This window comes from Cyprinodon tularosa, unplaced genomic scaffold (genome assembly GCF_016077235.1).
Source record: "Cyprinodon tularosa strain WSP-4 unplaced genomic scaffold, ASM1607723v1 ctg33, whole genome shotgun sequence".
Classification (NCBI taxonomy): Eukaryota; Metazoa; Chordata; class Actinopteri; order Cyprinodontiformes; family Cyprinodontidae; genus Cyprinodon; species Cyprinodon tularosa.
In genome coordinates, this window is record NW_024039041.1 from 804,829 (window position 1) to 818,180 (window position 13,352).

The 13,352-nt window shown below is 37.4% G+C and overlaps 1 protein-coding gene across 3 annotated transcripts in view; it reads left to right on the forward strand.

Annotated features, from left to right (window-relative positions):
- Positions 1 to 5,967, forward strand: part of sec22c (SEC22 homolog C, vesicle trafficking protein) — a 6,309-nt gene extending 342 nt beyond the window's left edge. The window contains exons 2-7 of one of the 3 annotated variants that reach the window (XM_038293820.1): positions 288 to 499; positions 1,838 to 2,001; positions 2,134 to 2,313; positions 2,444 to 2,565; positions 4,473 to 4,538; positions 4,627 to 4,827. In XM_038293820.1, the coding sequence (XP_038149748.1) occupies positions 318 to 499; positions 1,838 to 2,001; positions 2,134 to 2,313; positions 2,444 to 2,565; positions 4,473 to 4,538; positions 4,627 to 4,827 (915 nt within the window). In that variant the 5' untranslated portion in view covers positions 288 to 317. Of the gene's footprint in view, positions 1 to 287; positions 500 to 1,837; positions 2,002 to 2,133; positions 2,314 to 2,443; positions 2,566 to 4,472; positions 4,539 to 4,626 lie in introns of those variants that run through there. The other 2 variants (XM_038293821.1, XM_038293822.1) reach the window with 2 other exon arrangements.
- Positions 5,968 to 13,352: the final 7,385 nt, after the last annotated feature.

The window sequence follows — 13,352 nt, forward strand, 5'->3', positions numbered from 1 at the left end:
TCAGAGTTTCATATGCTGTAAACATATAATTAACCATCAAATCTAATAATTTATCATTATTTCGTTAAACACGTCATTAGAAAGCATTACTGCCCTAAATACGTCACATTAATATGTTCTAGTTACCAATCAAATTCCATTTTTTTCAGAGATTTGTTGATATTTTGTAATATAGTGTAATAATCTTTATTTAATCTTTAACAGAACGACCACCAAACTTTAAAAAGTGTTTTGAAATATAATATATAATATTATATAATATAATAATCTTCTTTTACTTTCTGCAGGCTGCATATCTTCCACAGACCCAGGCTATCATGTCTCTGATCCTGTTTGCGTTTGTGGTGCGGGTCAGGGATGGACTCCCTCTGTCAGCTTCCACCGACTTTGAGCACAACAAAGAACTTCAGGAGAGGAAGCAGCAGCTCAGGACCATCAGCAAGTCACTGGCCTTTTATCCTGACAGGGGGACCCTTAGGGGCCAGAAGCTTAATATATAGTAAGGATTCTTAAAAAAAGAAACAACTTTTAAACCTGAACCAATGAGAGTCTCACATTATGATAAGCTTTTATTAAAACAATACTGTTTCAGAGTAACTCTGTCATGTTCTGCTAAAACATGATTACACCTGCATCATTGCAATAAGTGCACCAGTAAGTCTCCCACAGATCAGTAATCATAAAGTTTTGACATCAACTGATAGCCTGTAATTTGATCAACCTTTTAAAATGTATGAAAAGAAACTCCACACACCTGAATGTATGCCAGATTTTTGTAACTTAAAAATAAGAAACCTTGAATATAACACATACCCTATACATTTCAACAAGAAGAAAAAAGAAAAATACAGATTCTCTATTCTGTCAAAGTTTTAATGAATTTGAACACTAAAACTCTCTCTTGGTTTACTTATATTTGTCTAGTCAACCTGTTATTTTAACCATCTCTTGTCCATACCCCTCTCAAGTTGACCCCAAAGGTTATAAGTACTGTGTGGTTCCCAAATTAGCAAGTCCATTTAAAACTTCTTTTATCATTTTATTTTGTAATTAAAGGTATAGTGGAGGATTTTTTCACAATTGTTTTGATAAGACCCACCCTCTCCAATAAAAAAAAAAAAAAAGCACAACCCTGTATACGGTCCTGAGAGGGAATGCCTATTAAACGCGTGCAATAGCGTGCACGAGCCCATTTCTCCTCATGCACAAGTTGCTGTTTGCATTGCTCATACAAGCTTACTTTCCAAAAGAAGATTTGCAATTTCTTCACTATGTCAGATAAATGAAAATGGGGAGGAGCACGTAGGACGGCCTTATGTAAACTTATCACCAGAATGATTGACAATTAGGAGGACCACTGATTTTGATGATCCACCCGGAAAAAGAACATCCTCCCTTATACCTTTAAGTCATATCTTGTTGAAAGTGATGCCTCCTTTTACCTGATACATTTGTCTGTTAAGATCACTTTAGTCCTTTTTAAGTATTCTTCAAATGCAGGCTTTGAATCAGAGATTAAAAATGAGTAAAAACAATGAGAATCTACCAGGAATAACTTCATTTCAGGTTAAACAGAGACGTCTCAGTTGGTTTGCCTAAAAGAGAACTGAAAGCTGAAATTGGATCAAAAGGTGGTTCAACATTTATCATTGTTTCCCTTCTTTACATTATGAATGCCAGACATTTTAACAGGGTGTGTAGGCTTTTTTCTGTCTCTGTAAAATTGGGGATGAGGTTGCTATTTCTTCATTTTCTGATAGATTCAACAAGGTCATCCTTGGCATGCTGTGCTAGGCTGTTTGTTTACGGAACACCTTGTCTCCTCTCACCTGTTCAGCTTCGTCTCCTCAGAGGGCGTTTCCTACATGAGCGTGTGCCACAGCAGCCTCCCCATTGCTAAAGCCTTCTGCTTCCTGGAAGATCTACGTTGGGAGTTCACAGCATGCTTCAACAGCACAGTCATTTCCCTGGCAGCCAGGCCATATCCTTTTTTGGAATTTGGTGAGGAAACAAAAAGCGGCATTATTTTGCTGAAGATTTCCAACTAAATTAATGCTGTGGTTATGTTGTTTGAAGTGCATATTCCTTTTAATCTATTAATCCACATGTAAATATGTTGCTTATGCTTTACAGACAGCACTATTCAAAAACTGAAGCAGCAGTACAACCAGAGTGGTGGTCCTGCACTAGAAGTGACCCTGGCAGAGGTCCAGGAAGACCTGAGGATCCGTCCACCTGAAGTGATTAATCTGAATGAAGTGGAGCTGGTCAACGGGACAGCAAATGGGCACATCGAACAAAGTGCTGCATCTGGTAAGGCAATGCTGGATCAGCCTCAGTAATTAGGCTTCTAATCCTCAGTATTACAGATGTTATGTTGGTTTAAATTTGACTTAGTTTTGTGTGATCAACATTTTCTATTGCTGATTTGTTTTTACTCCAGCAGGTATAAATCAGAGGCTAGAACCAGTGTCAGTCCCAGGCATCCTTTCCCTCATCCTTAACATCATGTGTGCATCTTTGAACATGATCCGTGGGGTGCATCTCGTAGAGAACACATTCCAGGTACGGCCAGGGCAAGGATCTGAGCATGACAGAGTCGTGAAAGGCAGAATATTAAACTCAGCCATCAGGATCCTGGATGTCATTTTTAGTTTGCTCGGCATGATGCAGCTGAGTTGCTATTCTCACAAAGCTGAGTAATGAGATAAAGTAATGCGTTCATGTTTTCTGAAAACCACAACTGGGTGTGAAAGTTTGAATTTTTCATCATTTCTCTTTTATCCACCCAGGGCCAAACATACATATAATAACATTACTACAATGTGGCTAAATGTTCATGAAAGAAAAACTGCTTTCTTAGAATATTTCCAGCTTACTTTATGTCCACTATTCTTGGTAAAAAAAAAAAAAATTGGTTGATTTTGAGGAAATGAACACTACATACATTTTTAGCAAATGTGAGGTCTGGTACAGCAGGCATCCCCAACCTCGGTCCTCAAGGCCCCCTGTCCTGCAGGTTTTAGAGGTTTCCTTGCTCCAGCACAGCTGATTTTAATTGAAAGCTGATTAACAGGCTTTTGGTCTACTGCAGTCATTATAATCAGCTGTGCTGAAGCAGGGAAACCTCTAAAACCTGCAGGACAGCGGGCCTTGAGGACTGAGGTTGGGATGCCTGTGGTACAGTACTATACCAGACCTTTCATTTTATTCATTTTGTTTAACCTAAAACCAGTTTCGATGCACATTTATGCAGACTTTCCTTTTGGTACACCTAGCTGTGTCTAGGTTTCAACAGTCTCATCTGAACAACGAAAGAAAACTGCTTAGCTTGTCCACAGTAAACCAGTGGAACTATTGAGGGTTTATGGACCTAAGTCCATCATAATTTAAAAGCTGCTGGAAAACTAGTATCAAATACTAAGGTGAGTTTAGGATCAATGTGAAAAAATGTGACTGAAAGTATGTTTGAAGGAATCAAAGCTGTATCAGCTGTTAAACATGTAGGTGGCAGCATCCTACTGGTGACCGTTGCACTGCCACTTGTGCAGGCATTGTTCACTAAGAGCATGGAGCAAGAGACTCTAACTTCACATAAAACGAACATTTAGATAAGGAGTCTGCAACCTTTACAATCCAAAAAGTCATTTTTGCACTCAGTTCAGCTGAATAAAAGTTGTTTTCTTTGGGATATTCTTATTTGTGGTAAATTTTAAAAAAGAGAAATCATATGTTTCCAATCTTATGGAAATGAAAATGACCAGAAAATATAAATTTTGGTTCTTTTAGTGTTTCTTTTTAGTGTTTTAGTGTCTCTGTTTGGAAAAACAGGAAAATTATTACATTAAGGGAGAATATGACATGCAGCTACTCTTCGTTTATTATTGTATTTATATGTTAAAACAATAGTTGGTTCTCTATCAGTTTAAGCCAAAGTTATCAAGACCCACTGTGGTAGGTCCATAGTGACTTGCAGCCCCAGAACCACAGTGAGTTAGATGATTAAGACATAGATACAGTCAGTTTAGGAGTGAATAGAAAAGACGAACATCAGGCCTCTGGAACGGCCCTGACCAAGGCTACCTTTTCTGGATGGTGTGTAAAAGCTGGATCTTTCTATATTCTAAAGGGAGATTGGTCAAACATCCAGGCAGAAAAATGGCAGATGGCTGCGAAAGTGTTATGTTTTACCAAATATCCAAAGTACATACCTAGGCTAAATATATACATTTGAAAACTTGATCACCTAATTCCCTATTTTTATTCTTATTAGTAAACTTCTTTTGCTAGCAGTCCATCCAGAACATAGAATGTTCTGCTTAAGAGTGTATACAAACTTCAAGCCAGAATAAAATACTTTTCGTATTTTTCCCTTAGACTCTTTATCTTTATTATAAACTTGTTTCTTTATTTGAAAAGCATTCACCCAAGCCTAAAATTAATTCAACTGTTTCTAATCTTACTTTCAAAAGGACGACTATGAAGGCATTTGGAAAGTTGTGGCATTTTTCCTCGCATTCATCTGCTGTGCCCTTCAGGTAAATATTAGCTCACATGTTAACAGGTTATCATACCAAACAGCCACAACAGGCTGTTTAACATGTCTTCTTCTTACCAACTCCACAGTGCCACCTTTACCTGTTCCACTCGTCTCAGAAGAAGCTGAAGTCCTTCCTCCTTTTGAGCATGATCGTCCTATGCAACTTGTACCTATTTGGCATGCGGAACGTATGGCAGCTCCTCTTCCACATTTCCGTCGCCTCCCTCTCCACCTCCCTTATCCTCACTCGCAGACTCCAGCACAGAACCGATGACTGTGGAGTCTGAGGAGATCAGAACTGTCCAATGTGCTGCACCGACCCAGTATTCATATCGACAGTGGTGAAAACAGCCTATTTCATCAGGAAGATGTTTTTGTTTGTTTTTGACAGAACTGAATTGAAGAGGATGATTAATGAATATTCATTATCTTACCTCAAATCTTTCTCTCGTTCCCTGAAAAACATTTTTACTTGGGTTTTTTTTTTCCAAGACAAGAAATCAAAGGCTAGCAAAGAGTCTGCATACTTAACTGTCCAAATAACGACAAAGAAAAATCAGTTTTAAACAAACATTGAGGTTTTTTCAGACCCTGTTTCTCATCAATGTTTTCTACAAGGAGTCTTAAGGGGGGGGGCGGTGCTTTGGATCATTTAGCCCATTTTTGCTTCAGCTTTTCCAGGCCTTTTACCTCTGCATAAATGCTTTACTCATGCTTGGGACACTTCTATTTATAAATTATTGTACATTTAAGATAGGAAGGAAATATATGGGGAAGAAAAAATGTTGCTTTCTAGGATATAGTTGCTTTTTTTCTATTGTTTAAATTAACAACAGATAAACTGAAGGATAGCTCCCAGTGCTGCTAGTTCGCTTTCTGTGATCCAGTACCCATTTAGCCAAAACAAAAGCATAAATCAAAGTTTTTTGCATCAATATTGTGGGCAGGTTCAAGTAGTGCTGTGTAGCAAAGCGGTTTGGTTAATTTACCTTGATTGACGCTTCCATTGCATGTGCTTAGCTGCTTTTAAATTAAAAGCTTTGTTTCAGGTTAAAGGTCATCAGCCTTTCAGTAAGCTCTGCACGCACATATTTCTGTCACTTTGGGAATGCTTTTCTATTATAGCAACAGCAGATACATCTTAAGTAGAGAGAAATCTGCAGAAGGTGGGACTCATCAGATTTTAGCTTATTCTTCCCTGAGTCAACAAGTCACAGTAACAGTATGGGTTTACTGAGTGATGATGACTTAGAGTTAGCAGGTTTAGCTGTAACTGGGATGTCTGAAATAAAGTCAGAAGCTATTAAGAAGGAAAGTTATTTTTTACAAGAACCTGTCTGTGCTTCGTTCAGGCTTCAAGAGATTAAAGGTTAATTGGAGGATTTTTGCGACTTTTTTAAAAGACCCGCCCTCTCCATTTAAAAAAACGAAATGCACATGCACAACCCTGTACCCGCTCCCAAGAAGGAACACCTATGAAGAGCATGCACAAGCCCATTTCTCCTTTTGCACGCTCTGTTTAAAAGTTTGCGTCACTAAAACAAGCTTTCTTTCCAAAAGATTTGCAGTTATTCCACTATGTCAGACTCATTGTGGGTTAGTGAAAATGGGGACGAGCACATAGGACAGCCTTATGTAAACATGACCAGAATGATTGACAATTAGGAAGACCACTTATATGATCCACCTGGAAAAATAACATTCTCCACTACACCTTTAAGACTTCAGGCAGATAACAGGAAGGCTAAATGGATTACAGCCAAGTTGTACATTTCTATATTTTGCAGCACGCTGGGTTTGGAAAAGTTGGCAGTCTTTTGGAAATGACCTACACAGTGAATAGACACCTAAAAAAAAACTGCTCTCTTTGTTATATTAACAGTGCAAATCATTAAAAGTATGTTTTTTAAGGCTGTAAAATCAGTTTTCACTGCAATATCTAATACAGTGTGATGTGGCCTCTGATGTATCTGATATGTCAACTTATGTCAAGAAAGGTGAAAAGGCACATTTTAAATGCTTTTTTTTTTACAGTAAAATATAAATTGTATTGTACTGAAAATGATGTGTGCAGCTTTGAGCTTCTGCAAACTTAGCATAGAAATCCTGATAGGTGCATCTCTGCTTTTTAGTTCTGTCTTTATAATTGATATAACAATTCAAACAGATTATAATGTATGAAAGCACTGATTTTTTTTTAAAGGTAAGTTCTATTTTGTTTTTAAAGGTGCATTATGATCTAAGGAATACCTGTGAGGGTTTTATTGCTGAATGTTTTAAAAATGGGGTTTATCCTGATTTATATTTATTTTATTTTTTGACTCAGCACATCTGATACCTGGTTATGGTTCTCTCAATGATGTAAGTGAAGAAATATGCTTAAAATACAATTAATGTTGGAATACAATGAAAGCAATATCAAGAGATGAAGTGTCATGTAATAACTCTTGTACTGATTGTTTTGTTTTTACTACAGCTTTTAGTCGTTTAACTGAGTCATACCAAGCTCTGAAAGTTTCTGTCAGTACAGCTTGTATATCAGCTGCAGTAGAGGATAGGATCTCTTTTTTTACTATTTATTATGGACATTTTGATAAATGTAGAGCGTAAGGCTTTTGAAAAAATAAAAAAAAAAATGGATCTAATCTTTACTCCCCTGTATTGCTCTGTAAGTTTTATTAATAGAAGTTATTGTTAATCTAGATGTTTTTTGGCAGGATTCGTGAGCCAGTGAACTCTGGATTTACCTTTTTTTTACCTTTTCTATTTATGATTTCAATATTTCCAAATTTCTTGTTCGTTGAAATAGATCTTAATTAAAGTTGTAAATAATAGCAAACCAATACAAAAAAAGAAAAACTTTTGGCATGGGTCTAGCAGTTAACAGACATGTAGTTTTATTAGTTTAACGCCAGATGGCACAGTTTCCCAACGCTCTATCATACCTTTAGATTATTGCACAGTTGGCAATGATTTTACAGATTTTGCTCACACTACAGTGAGTGTGGCTCTGAAGACAGAAGGTGTTATAGTCACGCTTAGATGATCCCCTGCTAAAATAAGCATTGTGTGGCTAAAATAAAGAAATAAAACATTTCCAATGATAAAAGGTAAAAAGAGTATTCACATTTCTGAAAAAAAATATTTGTGAGGGACTGATGATACAATAGTGCCTAACATTCATTCTTATTACAAAATAAAGAAGGATATTCACATTGCAGAGCCTGTTTTGCTATAATTCCAGTACCGCATATATTTTACATGGTTGGGAATACAAAACTGAGGCAGTAAGGCATTGTTAGATAGGCCTCCTACCATATACCAGATGCATTGTTTTTTTGTTGTTTTTTTTTCTTTACAGTGTCCTGTCTGACAATGTGGCAATAAGAACAATTGTCTTGATGCCAAAAAAGAGCCAAACAGTTTTTGCTTTCAACAAGTGGAGCAGTACGGCTATCTTCCTAGTGTTCCGCTTGATTTATGCATATAAATAGCTTTATTATAATTCATGCAAGGAGTATTACCGATTATATGGACACTGCAATGTAAGTAGAACAGGAAAGGAAAAAAAAAAAAAAAGAATTAAAGATTAAAGAAAGAGGAGATAAATGGGAGATAATGATAAAACATCTTCAGTCACTAGATGCATTCACTAGTGACATTTCTCTGCAGTGGAATATTAAGGGATAAATAACTTTTTTATAGGTATTTTTTTATAACCCTGTGTTGTCAACAACACAATTGCATCCTTATAGTGAGTAAAAACCAGACTATAGCTTAGCCTGAAGCTGTGGTAAAAGAAAAGCTTCTTTCTAAGTGATATTTTCCTCTTTTTAATGTAAAACTAGTGCGCACTGATGATACAACAGCTACGGATATTATTTTATTTTTTTCTCCTTATTAAGAGGGAGTATTATTCACTTCTAATTTAGACAGATACCAATCTGTTTGCTCCTGGTGCTCTTAAAGCCAGATGATTCATTCCTGGTATTACTGCTATGCTGACCACTGATCAGAGTTAACTGGATGAAGGTTATCTTACATCATTTGTCACATAGTAATTTCATTTTTTCCTCCAAGACAATTTTCACATCTTCAGTTATTTTACCAGGCTTTCTTTCTGGGGTTGGGGGATTTAATTTCTTTCATTTACCACCTGGTTTTATTTTCTTGTCAAAAGTAACTGTAGACGTTTAGGATGCCTAGATTATTCAGCTCAGCCTGTGTGAGTGCAGCAGAAATTTCTGGTAGTATCTGTCACTGATTTGAACTCATAATGAAGCAAAACCACAACAAAACGCTTGCATATACAAATGGCAGTTATTTTATTTCATTGTTGGAATCTTTGTATGATTTTCTCTAAAGCTTTTAGTATTTGCTATCCTTTCATAAAGATTTTCTTTTTTTTTTTTATCATTATGTGTTTAGTTTGAAGCTCAGGAACAAATGGAGGATCTCCAACAGGGTTGATAGCATCAGTTTAAAAGTACTGATCCATCAGTCACAAATGTATTTAACAGCATGGGTGGTCCTGCTGAAATGTTTATGACTCACATTTTTCTCCTCCGATTCCTCTTCCTCCTCCAGCATCTTTACAGAACAGCGGTATTTATTTTCTCTTTTAAAATAAATGTTCGTCTTATGTTCCTCTTAATAATGCAGAAGAAAAGAAGACTTTCATTACTCCAGTGATGCTCCTTGACACACACCGGTTAGCTTTCCTCAGTGCTGCATGCTGTCACCGACAGACAAATGTGCCCAAGTGTTGACTCTGCGTTCATGTCAATCATTTGTGTTTTTAACTAAGGAATTGCAGAGTAAGTTTGTCACAGGCTTTGTTACGGCTCGGATTCTTCAGGCCGACTGAAAGTAAAGCCTTAAGTAGTTCAGACCTCATATACAAGCACACTTAGTAAAGATTTGTTAAAAAGCAGGAGATTAATTAATCTTTTATTAGAGTGGGATAATCTCACATTGGATATTTTAGAAAAAAAACAGCTGTACAAATGTGTATTTTCTCTCTAAATAATCTTGTCCATCATCCTTTCTTACAACTGTCTCTCTGCTCATAAGTCAACATGTATTCTATAAGATTTTGGAAATGAGGGGACTAAGATGTCCATTAAAACCCTGTTTTTTAGTACCTAGTGAACTATTTCTGTCTTGTATTGGCTGTATGGTTCGGATCATTATCAATTTTTTTAGTTTTCTGGGAAATTAAACAACATTCTTACTTAAAAATTGCCCTAGGATATGAAACAGTTGATGATATGTTTTTAATCAGGGTTAGGGTTCATCATAGATCCTATAATAAACGCCTTAGTTTAATAGTATTTTGTTAGTATTATTTTTTAAAGATGCATTTCTAAAGCTACGCCTTAATTAAAAAGATGTCAATATATCTACTTCATCCTTTTTTGTTATGAATACTTTTTCTCTCTTGGACACAGGATAAAACTATTTTATTTGGAAGGTCAGGTGTGATGCTGTGGTTAAAGAAAGGTAGAGAGGAGGGTGGGTCTGTGTAAAATTACAGTTGGATTTGAAGGATTTAATCAGAGTGAATCACTTTGGCACCCACTCCTATCTTTCTAATCTTTGTTACAGGTCTTTTGCCCAGATGACATCCCCGCTTCAGGGTTTTCCATTCATTTTCAAATGAATCACTCCTCTACCATACCAGGGACCTTGAGTCTTGCTGTCTCTGTGACGAAGCATCTGAACACAGGAAATGAGAAATGCTCTTTTTTTCTCTGAACAAATACAATGTTGATCTGATGCTAACGTTTTAAACAGAACTAGAATGAATGAATGAAATCCTGTTTTTATAACCTTATATTTGTATTTCCAGTGTTTATTCCATTCATCGTTTATTTTAAAATGTGAACCAAACGTTAATTGAAAAGTCTGGGTTTTTTTTAAGGGTAAATTTGAGCTGTGAAAAGAATCGGGATAATAAATATGGACTTTCCAGCATGTTAATGTAGAAAAAAAAAGCCATTTGACTGATTTAGTCAAAAGGAGCTTATATTTACAGATCAGAATCAACATTTAAATGAACCTGGAATTTTTCCCCCCAAGTATTCTGTCTTTCAGAGATGAAGGTGATTCAGAGGGAATTATCTCAGTCAGTCTGTGTTACCACTGTTAATGGGGTGTTGTGGCAAATATACCATACTACCAGGGAAAGCAAACAGGATGAGACTTGAATCCTAAAAATGTTTGTCTTTATTCAGAATGGCACCTAATATTGAATATTCCCAAGCTGAGAGAGCCTGACAGTGATCAGACAATGATGGATATGGTTAGAGCCATATTCTACTGCTCCCTGCAGATAACAGATTCACAGACTATCAAAAATGATGAATGGTATGCCATGGTATCCCAAAGACATTCCGGTGCATGAGACTCTGACAAAGTTATATCTGAGGCAACATTTTAAATCTAACCCTTTTATTTCCTTTATATTCTACAAGGATAAATTGAAGCAGCATCTATTAGCAGAATAGATGAGTGCAATCTGAGGAAAAGGAGTTAAACGTATCATATTTAATGTATAATCACAGCTGCTACTCTCTGCCTACATGGACCTCCACATATCTGTCAGAGGGAATTGTGCAGGTAATGTGAATATTTGCAGCACTGAGTTGTTGTTTTTTTAATTTTTTTTTTTTTTACAGGTAACCTATCACTGATATTTGTGTAAAATTGTGTAAAACCTGCTGCTTATGTGTTTCCTGATGTATCTTATTTCCTACAGCTAAATGAAATGCCAAGGCATCTCTTTTATAGAATCTATTTAGTATATGAGCTATGATATACAAAAACGTACCTCAACTTCAATTGGTCTCCCTAGATACAGACTTATAGTTGATTGCTTCCCCTTAAAGCTACAGTGTGTAATAATTACAGGCATATAAATTCAGAAATTTAATATATTATACATAACTATGTTATTTATCATCACCTATGAGCTCAGCCTTTTAACCATAACATTTGCGTTGCCTTAGAATTCGTTATTTATAATTACATAGGAGCGGGTCTCGCAGCCATGGAGGCTGACATCTTTGCGCTACGGCAGCGCAGAGGCAACAAACTAGCGATTGCGAGATCTCCCATTACGCTCGAAAATAACTACGGCAAGTTGAGAGAGATGAACTGAGACGGTACTGAACAGTAGATGGCAGTATTATGCCTGAGAAGCGTTTAGTCTGCCTGAAACCAAAGAAGAAGAAGAAGCAGGTATACTGCGCCTCGGTAACAAGAAAGGTAAACAAGGCGGCAGGCGTGAGTGACTTTGCAAACTGTTTGGCACTGTGTGGCCAAACATCAGACGAATGGAGGATCATGCTTACTCTGTATCACAACGAAAAGCGGCGGACACCGAACCCCCGTCATCTAAGAAGCGGAAACACGACGAGAATAAACGCAAGAGTGACAAGAAACGACAAAAAACACGGATCAACATTGGCACGGCATTTACACGATGGAAGTCACTGATGGAGGAAAAAGGTTTTCAAAGTGACGCTCAAGTTGCCAGTTTTCTCTTGGACAGGTAATTAATCCTATACACACAATTGTCTAATATCACTGCAGTTTTTGGAGTACAGGATGCTCAGACCTGTCTAAAACAACAACATGCTGCGTGATGATGCTGTTACTCTCCAGTATACTTATTCAGCAACGTCCCTGACGTTTCACAGGTAATGATTCAGTAATTTTCTGTAAAATAATTTTCTGGATATATACCTCGGTTACTTCTCTCCGGCTCCTTTGGAGATCTTCAAGCCTTTCCTCCTCTGCTCTCACCCCGCTGGCTCCCCTCTCTCGCCTGGCCCCAGCTGCACGCTCACCCCGGCCTCTCTGCCCTCTTCCTTTCCCTCTTCCTTGCCTTGTAACCCCCGTGCCACAAACAAGACTTGGACTCTGTAAACGGGGAATATATATTCTTCCAGCGAACACAATCTCGCTGTTAAACTAATGACTACAATTACTTCGTCTGTTTATATCACCATGCAAAGCAGCTCACCAAAACGTCACAACGACGTAGAAAAAATAACGGGTATATTTATTATCTTAAGTCTACATGAAATCTATACCCTACACAGACTAATGAAATACTATCTGTAAAATTATCTATGTAAACAAACCTCATCACTTGAGAAGGTAGGTGATGCGGACGTCGTGGAAGACATTTTGTCCCGTAACGCTCGCCGTACTGTTGGGGGGGAGAAGCGGTGGGGGGGAGACGTTCATGTTGCTGCAGTCTGCAGTCTGACCGCTAGATGTCGCTGAAAATTACACACTGTAGCTTTAACAGAAAGTTATCCCCCAGAGGAAGCCTGGTAAGCTGAATAGTGCAAATTGTTATTGACACTTAAGGCAAAGTGGAAGAACATCATGATAAATGCAATCTGAATAGCCATGGAGCTACATGTAGGAGGAGGAAACAGGATGCTTTCTAAAACCTGTTTAGCATTTGGACCTCCTAATGTTCATATCTGCTCCTAAGCGCAATAAGGTTGCCCACTATCCTTTAATCAGAGCCAGTTTTAACAAGCATCATTTGTTTGCATGGCAGTCCAGAGCACTTTTCCTACCCTTGATAGTGTTCTTACTGTTAACCCCTTCCAGGGGTAAAGAGGTAGGAGTTAGGAACAGGAGGCAGGTGGCCCCTTTTACAATTTGAGGTATCCAGAAGGAGCCCTGATGTCCTAAATACTGATCATTGTGGCCTGAAAGCATGACTGCTGCTTTGACTGGACAGGTCTAAGAGGCATAATGCCATCTGGGGTAAGAAAGTTATAAATTT